The 16,072-nt window shown below is 45.2% G+C and overlaps 1 protein-coding gene across 4 annotated transcripts in view; it reads left to right on the forward strand.

The window, feature by feature from the left end:
• Positions 1–16,072, forward strand: part of SIL1 (SIL1 nucleotide exchange factor) — a 253,145-nt gene that overhangs the window by 91,397 nt on the left and 145,676 nt on the right. For all 4 annotated transcript variants that reach the window (XM_046668572.1, XM_046668574.1, XM_046668573.1 and 1 more), the window contains 2 exons: positions 7,031–7,145; positions 13,613–13,748. In XM_046668572.1, coding sequence (XP_046524528.1) covers positions 7,031–7,145; positions 13,613–13,748 — 251 coding nt within the window. The remainder of the gene's footprint in view (positions 1–7,030; positions 7,146–13,612; positions 13,749–16,072) is intronic.

Genomic DNA, 16,072 nt, shown 5'->3' on the forward strand with positions numbered 1-16,072 from the left:
TACTGGAAAAGCCTCTTTTGGGCTCTCTTTTGCAGGCTACGTGAGCACATTTTGGCTTTGTAGCTCTCTGGTCAGGTGGAGGCTTTGGCCTGTTGTGAATCTTCTACCCTCCAACAGCCTCCTCTAGTCACTTGCCTTCTTGTTTACCTTGGGTTTGTTGAGAACAGTCCCCATTTGCTTGGCCCTAGGTATGACTTCAGTATTTGGGGCAGATACTGTCCCCATTACACAAATGCTAAGTGGCTTAAGGATGTTGCAAGTCCAGCTTCCCAGCTAGTTAGGGTCTGGACTGGGGTTAAAGCCACATTTCTTTTGCTGTTCAAAAGCTCTTTCCTTTTAATTGCTGTCTACCTCCTGACTTTCTGTTTAGTTTATGTCTTAGGGGGAAAATGCCTGTTTGCTTGACTACTCCAAACTTATTTCTCTTGTCCTTCAAATTATTCTTTAAAAATTCATTTCTTTTCCTAAGCCTTTGCACATTGTTTTCCCTTGTCAGGGCTGTCCTTTCAGTGTCCTCTTTGCATTGTTTCTTCAGCTTCATGTTTGTCTGCTCAAATTAGGTGGTGAGCTTCTGTTTGTGTAGAGGTAAGTGACTGTGTGTATGTGTGTGTGTGTGTGTATTAGTTTGTGCAGCCCATAAATAGTAATGAATGTGCGCCTGTGGGAAGAGCTCATTCTCTAATCTTCAGTTTATAAAGCCGAAGATTGTTTTACAGTTGTTTCTGCAGCTGACAGTTCTATATGATGGTGGCCTGGCTCTCTGGACACTACTATGCTGAGAAAAGCACTCAGTGGGTTGGGTCTGCCTCGGGGCTCAGCTGAAAACTGGCTTGAGTCTTTCCATTTTCAGCTATAGGGATCCTCCTTTAACATCTGTTTCCTTCGCCTCCTGGGGGTAGATACCCAACAAAAGGCTTTGTCCCTAAAGTTTGAGGTGTGGGTCAGCTAGAGGCCATGTATATCCTGTAGGAGGCAGGAGCTCATGAGAGTGGTTCCAGGGTGCCTGGCCTGGCCCTGACTTCTTGTGGGTCCAGGGGCAAGTCATCATCCCCACTCCAATGATGGTGTAATAACTAGGTGCTAGGTGCTGTACCAGGCACTTTCCATGCATTGTTTTCTTTAATCCAACCTAACACTCTTTGAAGTAGAAGCTCTTATTATGGCTGTTTTACAGATGAAGAGACTGAGGCCTAGTGAAGTTGTGTCCAAGATCGCATAGCTAGGGATTGGCCTTTGGTCTGAGTCTAAATTCAAGTACAACACTTTCTACCCAATGGTTTTATCTCTTCACTTCAGTTTCTTCCTTATAAGATGGAAATAGGAATTCTTGCCCTTTGCTTTTTCCAGAACATTTGGGGCAACAAATACATGGACATACACTGTAGGTTAAGAATGTGAGCATTTTATAAGATGGAGCTCTACGTGCTCCCAGGCAGGCTGCTGAGGTGGCTCTGCTTGCCCAGAACACTTGCTACCTTTTCCATTGTTCCTGTGCTCTGGCCCTGAGACTGGAGAGCAGCCACTGTCCATGAGGGCTGCCAGCCATGTCAGAAGCTTCCAGAGATTCAGCAGTCCCGCTTCTCCTTCCTCTGTTGGCTTTTTGCCATGCTCATTTCATTCTTTTGTTTTCCTGCCTTGAGAGAAGACAAAAGTTATGGGAGGATGTCTTGTTTACACAGGGCCCAGTCCTCTCCTGCAGCCCTGTTGGAGCTGAGTGGAAGACATCAGGTGCCAAGGGAGGCAAGGGCTAGCGAGTCCAAGAGCCTTCTCCTACCCATGCCCTAAGCATCTGCTACAGGCTGCAGTAAGCTGGCAATACAGATTGCTGAAAGCATCCAACTTCTATTTAAGTAGAAGTACGGCCTACAAATGGCCAGTTTAGATAGAAAAATGGGCAGCTCAAGTACCTTATTATTTCTTTTGTCCCGAAGCCCAAAGATACTTAAGGAAAGAATTGCTGGTGAAACATTGAAGTACGTTCCCCTTTCCTGGACTGAGTGATGGTATTTTAAGTCAGAAGAAGGCCATGAATGTAAAGATGTAGGTCTGTCCTCCATAGAGAGCCAAGGATCATGGGAAAGTTTGTTCTGCCGTGTGTGCAGGGGCAGGTGATCAGGCGAACCCAGGATTAGTGGGTGGCAAGTGATTTGGGGATGGTATTATCCTCAGGCCAAGTGTGCCAAACTATACCTCAATGGGATGCCGTGACTTTGGCATTGCTTATGTCAGGGTCTGAGGTTTTCTTTTGCTGCTCCTGCTGCCCAGGTCCCTACTTGTTTTGGTGGGCCATCCTGGCATAACGTAGCTGTGTGCCATTTCCCCCTTTCCCCTTCTCCCCCACCTTCAGCATAAAATCCAGGGAAAACTATGCTTGCTTGCTTGCTCTTCACCAGCTGCTTCTTGAATAAGGACCAAGGCCAGGTAACATGACTGCAGGCCAGGACTTAAGAGGACAGAGGTCATCATTACCTATGCCTGTGAGCTACAGAGTTTGCACTTGCTCTCTGGGTGCCCCAGCAAAGCCTGGAAAACTGTCTCACACCTTTGTCCCAGCCTCACTTCTCCTAGGTCTCTCCCCAGCAACCCTCCCTCCCGCTACATGTTCTGTCTTTCTCCCTGTTTCATGGAAAAATATGTGGAGGCAATAAATAGGTCAGGTGTGCAGTCCATGTGGAATTATTGGTGGGAGATGGAGGATCCATTTACGAATTGATATCTCATTTTTAGAATTGGGAGAAAATGCTTCTGAAGGCGTTAGTGTGTGTAGAGGAGATGGAGGTGGCTGGGAGCCCTGTGGGAGCTGCCATTTCTCACTCCCCACTCGCCTTCCCACTCCAGGAGGTGGGGAAGCTACTGTGTGCCTCAGCTGCCCCCGACCTCTTCTTCCTCAGTCCCTTCTGGGCCTCCTCCTCCTGCTCATTTGTCTTCTTTGCCCTTGGCTTCTTCATTCTCATTTCTCTCTTCCTCCTCATCTTTTTCCCCAGCACCAGTTCCAGTGATTATCCCTGGCTGTAAGAAGGGAGCATCTAACTTAGTGTGTGTGTGTACATGCGTATACACATGAAGGCTGTCATGTAGGAGAGGGGGAGGGAAATCTGTGGCTTTTGGGATAATCTTTGTTCTCTCTTATTGTGTGTTGTCCTGAAAATCTGTGAATCCCCTACTTCCTTTTGTTTTTTTTTTTAAAGACTGACACCTGAGTGGGCCAGCCCCATGGCTGAGTAGCTAAGTTTGCGCGCTCCGCTTCGGTGGCCCAGGGTTTCACTGGTTCAGATCCTGGGCGTGGACATAGCACCACTCATCAAACCATGCTGAGGTAGCATCCCACATAGCACAACCAGAGGCACACACAACTAAAAAATACACAACTATGTACCGGAGGGCTTTGGGGGGAAAAAGTAAAAAATAAAATCTTTAAAAAAGATTGGCACCTGAGCTAACATCTGTTGCCAATCTTTTTTTTTCTTCTTCTTCTTCTTCTCCTCCCCAAAGCCCCACCCCGGTGTGTAGTTGTATATTCTAGTTGCAGGTCCTTCTAGCTTTGCTTCTCACTTCCTTTTTTTTTTTTTTTTGAGAAAGATCAGCCCTGAGCTAACATCTGTTGCCAATCCTCCTCTTTTTGCTGAGGAAGATTGGCCCTGAGCTAACATCCATGCCCATCTTCCTCCACTTTTTTTTTTTTTTTTTTAATATGTGGGACGCCTGCTGCAGCATGGCTTGATGAGCCATGCCATGCACGCACCTGGGATCCGAACCGGTGGAGCCCGGGCTGCCGAAGTGGAATGTGCAAACTTAACCCTTGCATCACTAGGTTGGCCCCATCACTTCCATTTTTTATTCCTCTTTTCCCCACAGCCAAGGCTGCAGGGTTAAGAATGGTATGGGGCCTCTTGGGACCCATCTTCCTGGGCCTTTTCTGCCTTCTCACTCCTGATGTGGCAGCCTCTACCCCTTGTTCATCCTCACCCAGCCTGCCCCCCTTCTTCTCTCACTCAGGCATTGCCAGGCACCTGTCCAGAACCTAGTGCTGTACTGTGAACTCACTCACTGTCTTTCAGTGTGATTGGTGCCCCAGGGAGCCAGGTTGCTGGGGGAAGCTCATGCGGTACTCAACCGTTCCATTTTGTCGACAAAAAAAAGAGGGGAGAAACTGGCAGAAAGCAAAGGCTTTTGCTGCTGGGTGAGTGTAGCAGCTATTTTTAGCGTCGAAGCCTTTGCTTTTCCATTTGGCTGTGCTTTTTTAGCACAGTGCCGGTCCAGCAGGGCTGTTTTCCTTCATGGCTCCAGATGTCCTTAGGGAAAGTTTCTGTCTGCCCCTCAGGAGATGTGGGCTGGGCAAAGGGGTAATAAATTCTGAGAGTGAATTTAGGCAGGGTTTTGGTCCCACTGCAGTCGTGTCACAGGACCAATTTCTTGAGGTAGAACACGGAGGAGTGAGGCAGCAGTAGGGACAGAAAAAAGGTAAACAACATACTCTTCAGAGATGTTCCCCCATAATTAATTCAGTTAAGCCTTTATTGAGTAAACTGCCTAATGAGGTGTTTTGGGGCTGAGTGATCAACAGGCAAACTTTTTATAAGGGTCTGAGTTAATACACGTTTTGAGTTTTTCTAAGGCATTTTTTTTGCTTGTTTTATTTTGTTTTTCTTTCTCCTTTTCTTTTCTAGATCATTTGCCAGTTTGGATTAAGTTCTCTTGACTTCCACTCTAGTTTACTGACCAAAATTTTTTCACCACTCCAAACGGAAACTTTATACCTGCTAATAAATAACTCCTCTGTAACCTATAATCTTCTTGCTGTCTCTCTGAATTTGCCTATTCTAGATATTTCATTTAAGTAGAATCATACTATATTTGTCCTTTTGTGTCTAGCTTATTTCACTTGGCATGATGTTTTCAAGGTTCATTTATGTTGAAGCATGTAGAAGAATTTCATTCTTTTTATGTCTAAATAATATTCCGTTGTGTGTCTATATCACATTTAAAAAAAAATCCATTCATCTGTTGCTGGATACTTGGGTTGTTTCCACCATTTGGCTATTGTGAATAATGCTGCTATGAACATTCACATGGAAGTATCTATTTGAGTCACTGTTTTCAATCTTTTGGGTGGAATATATACCTAGGAGTGGAATTGCTGGATCATATGGTAATTCTATGTTTAGCTGGTTGAAGAACTGCCAAACGATGTCCCACAGCAGCTGTACCATTTTACATTCCTACCAGCAATGTATGAGGGTTCCAGTTTTTCCACATGCCTGTTAACATTTGTTATTTTCTTTTTTTTTTTTTTTTTTTAAGTATAGCCATTGTAGTGGACATAAAGTGATATCTCACTGTGGCTTTGATTTGCATTTCCTTAATGATTAATGATGTCGAGAATCTTTTCATGTCCGTGTTGTCATTTATATATCTTCTTTGGAGAAATGTCTATTCAAGTCCTTTGCCCATTATTAGTTTGAGTTGCTTGTCTTTTTGTTGTTGAGTTGTAGCAGTTGTTTATATATTCGGGATGTTAAACCTTTATCAGATATGTGATTGGCAAATATTTTCTCCCATTTTTGTGGGTTGTCTTTTCATTCTCTTAATAATGTCCTTTGAGGCACAAAAGTTTTTTGATTTTGATGGAGTTCAATTTATCTATTTTTCCCTTTATCACCTGTGCTTTTGGTGTCATATTTAAGAAACTATTGTCAAATCCAAGGTTATGAAGATTTCTCCTGTATTTTCTTCTAAGAGTTTTAGTTCTTAAACTTAGGTCTTTGATCCATTTTGAGTTAATTTTTGTATATGGTGTAAGGGAAGGGTCCTCTTCATTCTTTTGTATGTGGATATCCAGTTGTCCCAGAACAGTTTGTTGAAGAAACTGTCCTTTCCCCATTGAATGTTCTTGGCTCCCTTGTTGAAAATTAGTTGACCATATATGTGATTATTTCTGGGCTCTCAGATTCCATTGGTCTATGTGTCTGTCCTTATGACTATTGTAGCTTTATAGTTAGTTTTGATATTGGGAAATGTGAGTCCTCCAACTTTGTTCTTCTTTTTCAAGTTTTTTTGGCTGTTATTGGTTCCTTGAAATTCCACATATATTTGAGGATGGGTTTCTCCATTTCTGTAAAAAAACCCCATTGGGATTTTGGTAGTGTTTGCATTGAATCTGCAGGTTGCTTTGGGTAGTTTTGTCCTCTTAAAAATATTGTCTCCAATCCTTGAACGTGGATAGTCTTTCATCCTTGTATCATTTTTTTTTTTTTTTAAAGATTTTATTTTTTCCTTTTTCTCCCCAAAGCCCCCCGTACATAGTTGTGTATTCTTCATTGTGGGTCCTTCTAGTTGTGGCATGTGGGACGCTGCCTCAGCGTGGTTTGATGAGCAGTGCCATGTCCGCACCCAAGATTCGAACCAACGAAACACTGGGCCGCCTGCAGCGGAGCGCGCGAACTTAACCACTCGGCCACGGGGCCAGCCCCATCCTTGTATCATTTTAGTTTTAACAGCTACTAGGACCTGCACTTTGGTTTGTGTGGCTGTTTGAAAAGTCATGTGAAAGGCTTTGTGGCTTGGGAATATTGAACTTTGCTGGTTTAGGGGATGCTGATGGCGTCTGTCTTCAGGTGTAACACTAGGTCTGGTTTAGAAGTGAATGGTTATAAAGGCTTATGCAGATTTGGACCCATGTCTATTCACACACAAATCAATTGGTTAGTTGCCTTCTTTCATCACCATAGCCAATACCACCCTGTAAGTTGATAATGAAGAAGAAAAGAACCAGGGCTGTTATAGCTCATGCAGAAGTCTTAGTTGGCTGTACAGTTCCAGTCAAGGCATATCTCCCTTTGTGTGGCTGGACTCCTTATGGGATATGGAAGGTTACTTCAGATTGATCTACCCCTGTGGTAGAAGACCTGTGCTACCTCTATGCAGGAAACATCTGCCATACATTGAACAAGTGGGATCATAGGAATCACGATGTTGGGGGATCGGGCACTAGCTTCCTGTTGACATTGTTTTCTTTATTTACATTCCTCAGGTCTCTGGCTATGCCTCCCCAGGGTCTGCCCCTATCTAGGATGGCTCCTCTGGGCATGCTGCTTGGGCTGCTGATTGCCTCCTGCTTCACCTTCTGCCTCAGTCGTCAGAACCCGGTAAGTATCTTATCACAAGTAGAGAGGTCCCTATTGGGTCCAAGAAAGCCTCCATGCCAGCAGGGCTGCCTTGGGAATCAGATGAGCTTTTATTTTTCTTACAGGGATGTGGCTAGCACTGGGTCATGAAGTATGTGTACTTCTTCCCCCGCAGAGAGTTCTCTGGCCTCTGTTTAAAGCTCATGGCACAGTTTCCCTTTGGGGAAAATATGATGATGATGATGATGATGATATAATCATCATCATCATCTTACCATGTACCAAGCATTGTATTAAGTGCTTTTTATGTATTCTCATTTAATCCCCCAACAACCCTATGAAGTAGACAACTACAATTATTATCCTTATTTTGAGAAGGAGGAGACTAAGGCTCAGAGACATTAAGTAACTTGGCCAAAATCATACAGCAGTTTGTAGCAGAGCTGGGAAGTTCAGGATTCTCTCCAAGAGCTGAGTGCCTGTGTGGTGAGCACCAAGTAAGACTCTGCTTCCTCCTGTACTCCCCTCTTCCTTGTGTTTTCTCGGTCTGTCAGTATCTCTGTATTCTCTTTCCCTCTGTCCTTTTCTCCTGTTCTTTCCAGGCCTCTCTTCATTAACCTACACCTCATTGCTCAGGGTTTGTTCATTGCCACAGGCAGGAGCAGAATGCCCAAGAAGGCTCTGAGCTTGGCCTGGCTGCAGCATACTAAGGCTCCTGGCCCTATTTCCCCCAGCTGCCCCAGCAATAGCCTGCCCTTGACCAGCTCCCAGTGCCCTCTTTCCCCTCCCTTGAGAAGCCCTAACTGTAAGATCTCTGACAGTTTCACCCTCCCCTGGCCACCTTCCCCAACCTCAGGGGCTCCCACTAAATTTTGAGTAAAGTACTAGAGGCTTTGGAGTGGGAAGACCTTGAAGTGCAAATGACAGTTGTGATGAATTTAATAACAATCCAGCTCAGCTGAGGTTCACCTCTGGCTCATGGCAAGCTTCCACTTTCTCTCTGAAGTCATTTGTTTTCTCTCTGCCTTTCTCCCCACTTTGTGGAGCAGGAGAGAATATACAGTTAGGAGTCACGAATCCTTTTGAGCTTTTAATGTCTCTGACTGAGATCTTGTTGGTGCCCTTTTTTTTGGCCTCTTCTTCAAGGACAATGAGAATGAGATCCTATTAGCCCCTGAGGGTGGGACTGGCCAAGCAAGAGGTTGGGGCTGTTTCTAGCATAGGCTAGCTCAGAAAAGCACCAAGTATCTCGAGGGATTAGTGCTGTGTCCCCTGCAACCTGCAGCTCATGAGGATCTGGGTGCTCCCCATCATGAGCTTTAGCAGATGCACAATTAACAAAAACATGCCGATGAATTTACTTAAGGACTGTATGTTAGTAAGTCCCTTTTGGATAATAGTCCAACCAAATAGATGAGCTTTCAGAGCCATAATTATTCTGGCCCATTTATATTAGCTCTATTGAGTCTAGTCTCAGAAAAATGTTAATACTGACTTTCATCAACAGAAGCTGCTTTTATCCTTATGTCTGTTCCTAAGCTGTATCCATTTGTCATAATCTTTCATCATGTGCTAAGCACAAGTAGGAGTTGAAGCATCTTTTTTCTCACACCATAGAAATTGCTGTCCTGATGGCATTTAAAATCCAAATAATGTGGCCAGCCACCTTTACAACCGTGAAAATGGGCAGTAGGTGGTGGTGGGGGTGGTTATGATTCTTTCTTCAGAGCCTAGAGTCCAGGCAAGTGCTCCTGATGACCTGGAATTGTCCTCCCCAAGGGCATTTGTGCAGGTTAATGGCCACCCAGGAAAGGTTGGCTGTGTGTATCAGAGTATGTTCTGGAGCCAGCCTCCCTGCCTGGCTCCTGCTGTGGCACCTTTCTGGGATGTCACACCTTAGCGATGTGGATACTGAAGGAGTGTGGTTGTGTGGTATACTGGCCTTCAAAAAGGTGGTGAGTGAGGAGGGAGGTAGTGGAACCCAGTGGAAGGAGCACAGACCCTTGGTACACTCCCTTTTGCCACCTACTTTGGCAGTTTGACCATTTCTGAGCTTTGTTTCCTCATCTGTAATACAGAGTTGGTACCTCCTTCTTAAGATTTTAGCATAGATTAATGTGATTATATATATAAAGCACCTAGCATTGGGACTGGCACAATATGGTCAATATATGTTAGCTTTTATTTTTAGTAAGGGGTGGCTGCTTCTGTGGTTTAATTTAGAGCTCTGTCAGGCAAGCTCCTGTCCCAAAATGTTGCCCTGGCAATCTGTCTCTGTCACAATGTCTATCAACCTACCATTAGAGATTCATTCATTCTCTTGGATGTTGAAGACTTTGGTCTTTAAGAGTCTCTTATTCAGAAACAAGCTCAAGGAAGTGTGACATGGTAAGCTGTTGTCAGCTAACACCTTAGCTGGGATTTCTTCCCAGTCAGTTGAGAGGAAATTGGTATTTGGAGTGATGGTGGCAGGGAGAAGAGAGTGCTCAGGATTCAGCATGGAAGGGAGCCCTGAGAAGCCAGTTGAGAGTTGCACAAGAGCATGGGATTTACTTCAGAACTGACCAAGGGCTGGTTGGCCTCTCTCACCTCTTATTCTTTCTCTCCTGTTTAGGACGCTGCCTGTGCAGAGAGAGGCTGGTCTTGTTTGTCCTTTCCCTGGGACTGTAGTTTCTCACACCTCATCCATGAAAGCCTTCCCTTGGGAAGGGGGATGTGCCGATATATGGGCTTAGGTGATCTCATTGCCCTTGCTTCATCCCCTCAGCATCCAGGGCACAACCATTAGGACACATGACTAAACAGAAACACAGAAGTGAGTCAGAATTCATGCATAGGGTTTGGAGCCAGCAGGCCTGGACTTAGATCTCTGCTCTGCTTTTCTCAGCGGTATGATTTTGCACAGGCCCTGTATCCATCCTCATCTGTAAAATGGAAATAAAAATGTGTGCTTCCAGATGAAACTTGGCTGAGTTGTGAGGCATGGAAGGCACTTTAGCCCAGTGCTAAGCATATGGTTAGGGCTTAATAAATGGTAGCTGCTGTTATTATTACAACCTCATCCCTGTGATGCTGCTTTTCCTTGAAATCTTTCCTGGAATTCCCCTTTTGAACTGACTGTGTAGTTTGTGGTATGTTCATATGACTGAACCTCCCTCTGTACTTGCCAGATGTGATTTGGGCAAAGAGTCCAAAGTCACTCACAGCCAGATTTGGTGAACAGCGTATGCTGATCAGACAAGGGAGCACCAATTTTGTACTACCTCCACTAAAAACTAAGGTGTACTATAAAATAATAGCCGATTGTGTGTGTGTGCGTGCGTGCAGGTATGTGCATGTGTGTATGAGTGTAGCTTAAAGTCTGATTCAAAGATGATACCAAAAGGAAGCTCAAAAAACATTTTGAGCAGGGTGGAATTGTTGCAAAAATGTTTGGCCTTCCTACGGCTTGAAGCATGTGGCTCAGTGGTTCATCAGTCTCGTTCTAATCCTTCTTCTTGAACCTACTCTGTTAACTTTGTTGAAGAAATCTAGGAAAAAAAAAGCTTTCCCAACTCCTAGTCATCAGAATGAACACTAGCCCTGCCTAAATTTTGAAGGGCTTTCTGCCATATTCTTAGCATTGCCATTCCCCTTTGCCTCTTTCTGCTTCTCTTGATGATGACAATTTTGTTGCTTATTTACAGCCACACCTGCCAGGAGTTACTTGACTAATAGATATACTAAAGCAAGAGTTGTAATTTAAAGCTTAGAGATAGTTAGTTTGGCTCTCTTAGTGTTCTAAAAATAAGAAAATTTCACATAAAAATCTGGATTTCTGTTTTCTCTTCGAGTTGAAGGCCTTTGTGGCAGCGTGGACTAGCTGAGTAACAGCTGCATTCCTTAGTCAAGGCAGTAGGGCTGTAGTTTTCACAGTTGCAACGCTCCGTCTTGTTTTATGCTTGGCCCACTGCACTCCTTAATATCCATCCCTGCCTGGCCCCTGGAGGCATTCGACCCACATACTTTGAAGTAAATTTTATCAATGATCTCCTAATTCCATGGTTTAGCGTATGGTGCTTCTGGCAGAGGCTGACCAACATGGCTGGGCCTGGAGTACACAGGCTCTGGGTACGTAGTGGCCAAGGTGGCCTTTGTTCTGGAATGTGGGGCTTGTGCCTGGCTTGCAGCAGACTCAGCTACTTTGGGTTTGCCTCATCCAAGGCATCCAGAAGACATACTTACCTATGGGAGTGGGGCATTCCTTCATTGCTTTGTTTTGTGATTACAAAGTAAGCCCTGTGCTAGCCATGGGGGAGACAGTGGTGAAAGAGACTGACACAGTGCCTGCCCTCAGGAAACTTGGCTTTTGAAAGTTTGACATCCGTGCCCTCAGAATGTAGGGTGCCTTCTGCCAGTCTGTTTTCTCTTTAGTCTCACAAACACCTCTACTCTTCTGTTCCTAGTTTTCTTTTGAGCTCAGATTTTACAGACTTCAAGTTGAAAGGGGTAGGAGGGGTTTGAGAGGCTAGGTTGCACAGGTGATCACAAGCCAAACCTGACCTGCCTTAACGATGCCATATTGTGTAGTCACTGTTGGATGTCACAGCACAGACTCATCCAACCTGGAATCTATGACTGCCTTTACAAGTAATAAGAGTAATGGCTACCATGTACCCAGCTGGTGGTTTACAAGGTAATACCTCATCTGATGTATGAATGAGATATTGTTATTACCTCTACTTTACAAATGTAGAAACTGAGGCTTAGAAAGTTAAGTAACTTTCCTGGAGTCACAAGAAACTGGGATTTGAACTTTGGGTTATCTGATGCAGAGTTAGAATTCTTAACCACTATGCTGTAGTCAGTGCCTCTCATTACTTTTGACATGATTTGAGGACCTCTTCTTGTCCAAGATATTTTTCTTACAAGTTCTTAATAAGATCTGCAATTCTGCCGTCTGAATTTTATGCCTTTATTTCTTGTTAACGTGTAAAAATCCTTGGAGGGGCTTTACATTGTTGCACCAACATTTTAACACCTTAACCTTTCTTCTGACAGCTAATTAAAAATTGGAACCTGAGGGACCCAGGCAAGTGGGAGTACCTATGTGGAGCTGGGGTCTTGCTTGAAAGAGATGCATTGTTACCTCTCATGCTGGGTTAGAATTATTGGGAGACCAAAATGAGATCTATGTAAAGTACCCTGCACAGGTTTGGGTTCATGGGAGCAATCTGCTAAATATGCTTGCTATTATTAGGGGAAGAATTGGGAAGTGGAGGAAAAGTGATGGCAGAGGAGGTGAGAGAGCTGAAATAACCTCCTAGTTTGCTAGTGTGGGTTCTTCCTTGCCCTCCCAAATCTAATTTCCCAGATCTCTGGAACCCTCAGGTTCCAATTTCCTGAGGCCTTACTGCTTTTATCCAAGAACAGGTTTAAAAATGGGATAGGAAGGATGGGAGTCTGGGAAGGAGCAAAATGAATAATACTTTGTATTTACCTTGCATCTCTATCTTCTGAGCTCAAAGTGCTCCACAGACACCATCTCATTAATCCTCCATGCTCTCTATGCGGTGGAAGGAAACAGGTTTTAGGAAGAGGTTTCCAACCTGGGCATCTTCCTCCTTCAGCCTAGCTGCACTCCTACCTTTTCACTTGTACCCCTTCCTCCATGGATTGGAATGTCCCAAGAGGTCGTTTATGCCCCATAGGAACTCCGGGGAAGTGCCAGGCTCTTGCGGTGCCCTGCTGGGCTGCTTAGGAATCAGTTGGGCCTCAGCTGCCAGCTTTTGTACATCTGTGTTGGCCATTTGAGGCCTTACTCTCACATTCATATGTGTGTTTTTTCTTTTATAAATATCTGTTTTTTTAATTGTAGGAGTAATAGGTATGAGTTTAAAACGTCAAACAGTATAATAGCATATCAAGTAAAAAGTAAAGGTTCTTATTGTCTACTTTGGTCAACCCCTCTCCCTAGTATGTTCCTTTAACCTCCTCGAGATAGTATGGAACCTTCTGGACTTTTTTTTTTTTTGTGAGGAAGACTCACCCTGAGCTAACATCTGTTGCCAGTCCTCCTCTTTTTTGAGGAAGATTAGTCCTGAGCTAACGTCTATGCCAGTCTTCCTTTACTTTGTATGTGGGATGCCTCCACAGCATGGCTGATGAGTGGAGTATGTCCATGCCTGGGATCCAAACCTGTGAACCCTGGACTACCAAAGTGGAGTGCGTGGACCTTTAACCACTTGGCCATGGGGCCAGCCCCCTTCTGGACTTTTTAAAAATGCATACACAGAAGTACCACATACATACAACAAATGCTGTGTTCATTTAATTGTATTGCCTCACTCATATTGGTTCTGGGGCTAACCTTGTGAAAGGTCCAAACATGGCTGGGAAGGGGAGGAGGGACCTGGAGGAGAAGAATGGACCACCCCAGGCCATTTTCTTTCTGCTTGCCTGGTGCTTAGCTGTGGTGGGTCATGCGCTGTGTTTTCTTTTCTCTGAAGGAGTTTGCACTGACCAACACAGAGAAGAGCAGCACCAAAGAAACGGAGAGAAAGGAAACCACAGCAGAGGAGGAGCTGGACCCAGAGGTCCTGGAGGTGTTTCACCCAACCCATGAGTGGGAGCCCCTTCGGCCAGGTACCAAGCCCAGCCCTCTCCCCAGGAAACACACTCTGAACTCAAACTGTATATGTCCTTTGTCTCCACAGGGCTGCTTTGTAGGAGCGGCCACTCTCTGGCCCACTGGAGGGGAACATTGTGGTCCATCAGAGTGGTGGCTGCTGCTGCAGGGCTCAGGGACATTCATTTTCCAACAGAATAGAAATTGCGGCGTCTGAATGCACTGGAAGGAAGGAAGGTGGTGGGTGGCCAAGCTTTCTGAGCAAGTGATTGAAAACTTTCTTTCCTTGCACTTCTGAAGCACAGGAGAGGCAGTGACATGTGCCTCGCTCTGCAAATGCTATTTTGGGCTCTGTTGCTCGTCTCAACACTGCTGACATTGTTCACGGGAGAGTCCTGAGCACTGGTGTGGGGCAGGAGTGTTCTGTTGCTAAAGGAACCTCTGCCAAGAAACAGGCTGGTCCTGGCCTGGGTTTTAAATGGGGTGTCGTCAGAAGGAACAACTTTCTAACCCTTTTATGAGCTGGGCCCAGGGCTTAAAATAATAATGCAAATAGCCAGCAATTGTAGAGAGTTTACCATATTCAGGTACTATGCTAAGTGCTTCATGTGCATGATTTTGTTCTGTCTTCACAATAATAGGAACGATTATCTTTTTCGGACGAAAACATCGAAGCTCAGAAAGATTAGATAACTTGACCTACGTCATTCAGCTAACTTGTCTTCTGTCCTTAACCCCAGAGCCTGAACCCGCCTTCCTCCCACTTTTCCTTCTAGTTTTAGCTATCCTTGGCTGCAGTCCCACTATGGTGACACTTTGGCCTGTTTTCAGGAGTAGACTGTGTTCTGCACAAGGTGGATGGCAAACCCTGGCAGTGTATTTTTCATCAGCTCCTTACTGGTATTCATCACCATGTCCTCACTGCCCCTATTGCTGCTGTGCTGGCAGGGTAGTGTTTGCTGTGCCAGCCAACTTTCTGGTAGCAGTATTGTTCCTGCTGGGCTTGCATACCAGTCGTTGCTGCCACAGAAGAGTGATGAAGCAGCAAGGAAGCCAAGTAGGAGCTAATGGCTTTGGGTAGAGGGAGGTTTTAGGAACAGAGGTAGTGGGTTCAGCAGATTCAAACATTGGCTGTCCTCCTGCAGCTTCAGTGAGAGCTAAGCCCCTTGGTCCTTGAGGACTAAAACTAAGAGGGGCCTTCATGGGTGAAGAGTGGAAGATGTGAGCTGTATCTGCTGGTTTTATGTGGTTAAAAGTGCTTGTACCACTTTTAACCAGGCAAGTGTGTGGAGCAGATGGAGGTCAATGTCTTGTGGTTCCCATTCCTACTCATTGTTCCTGTGACCCCCTTCAAAGTCCTGGTCCAATTGCAGAACAAACCTGAAAGATCTGACGTGAAGCCTTTGCCCAGATCTCTGGGCAGTGGGGCTGCTGTTAATGGCTAAGCAAAAGAGGCCCCCTCTGTAGCTTTGGGGAGGGAGAGCCAGAGTGTATGTGACAAGGGCGGGCTGAGGGCTCTGAGTGCCTCTTGGAGAGTTAGAACGGAACACTGATTTTTACATTTTACTTGATGCCCCATTGACATGACCCTCTGCCTTCTAGTTTCTCGAGAGCCCCTCATAAATTCTTCTGCCCCAGATTCCCTTGAAGCTGCCCCAAAGGCTGGTGTATTGCAGTTGAGCACAGACACTGAGGCCCCACAGCTCAGGGGGCAAAACAGCTTTTGTTATAGTCATATCTGCCCCATCCCAAGAATATTTTTGCCTGTGCTCACCCCCAAAGCAGAACTGGTGAGGGGAGGTTAGGTGAGAGGCTTCTATGAGAGAGTCTTTAGTCACAAGACTGGCCTCAGTGTCTGATGTGGGGTGATTCAGAGTCGGATGCTGTCAAGTCAAACTGGTAGAGACAGACAAGACTCTCTTAGGCCCCAGTACAGTATTAAGGCATTCTGTGTATATATTGAGACGGTTTTGTATGTATGTCTGTTGGTAGGAAATTGACCTCTCAGTGGTGTGTGTGGATAGCTGGCACTTGCCTTCAGTCACAGTATATTTAATTCACCACTCTGAATACTGCCTGAGAGCTTTCAACACAGCTACCTAAAGGTTAAAAGGAATGTAGCTAGTCCTGGGAACTTGTTTGATGGGTAGATAAATGTGGAGGTAGTATAAGTAATGGTACAGAGGGCAGATGTAGACTCAGCCAGCCCTGGTTCAAATCTTAGCTTTGCTTAGGGGATATTGGGCAAGTCGCTGAATCCTTCTGCTCTTCAGTTTCCCCACTGGTGATGTGGGGGAAATGTCCTGCCCTACCTGCTGCAGAGACAGTTGTGAAGATTCTT

Source organism: Equus quagga, chromosome 7 (assembly GCF_021613505.1).
Source record: "Equus quagga isolate Etosha38 chromosome 7, UCLA_HA_Equagga_1.0, whole genome shotgun sequence".
In the NCBI taxonomy this organism is placed as follows: domain Eukaryota; kingdom Metazoa; phylum Chordata; class Mammalia; order Perissodactyla; family Equidae; genus Equus; species Equus quagga.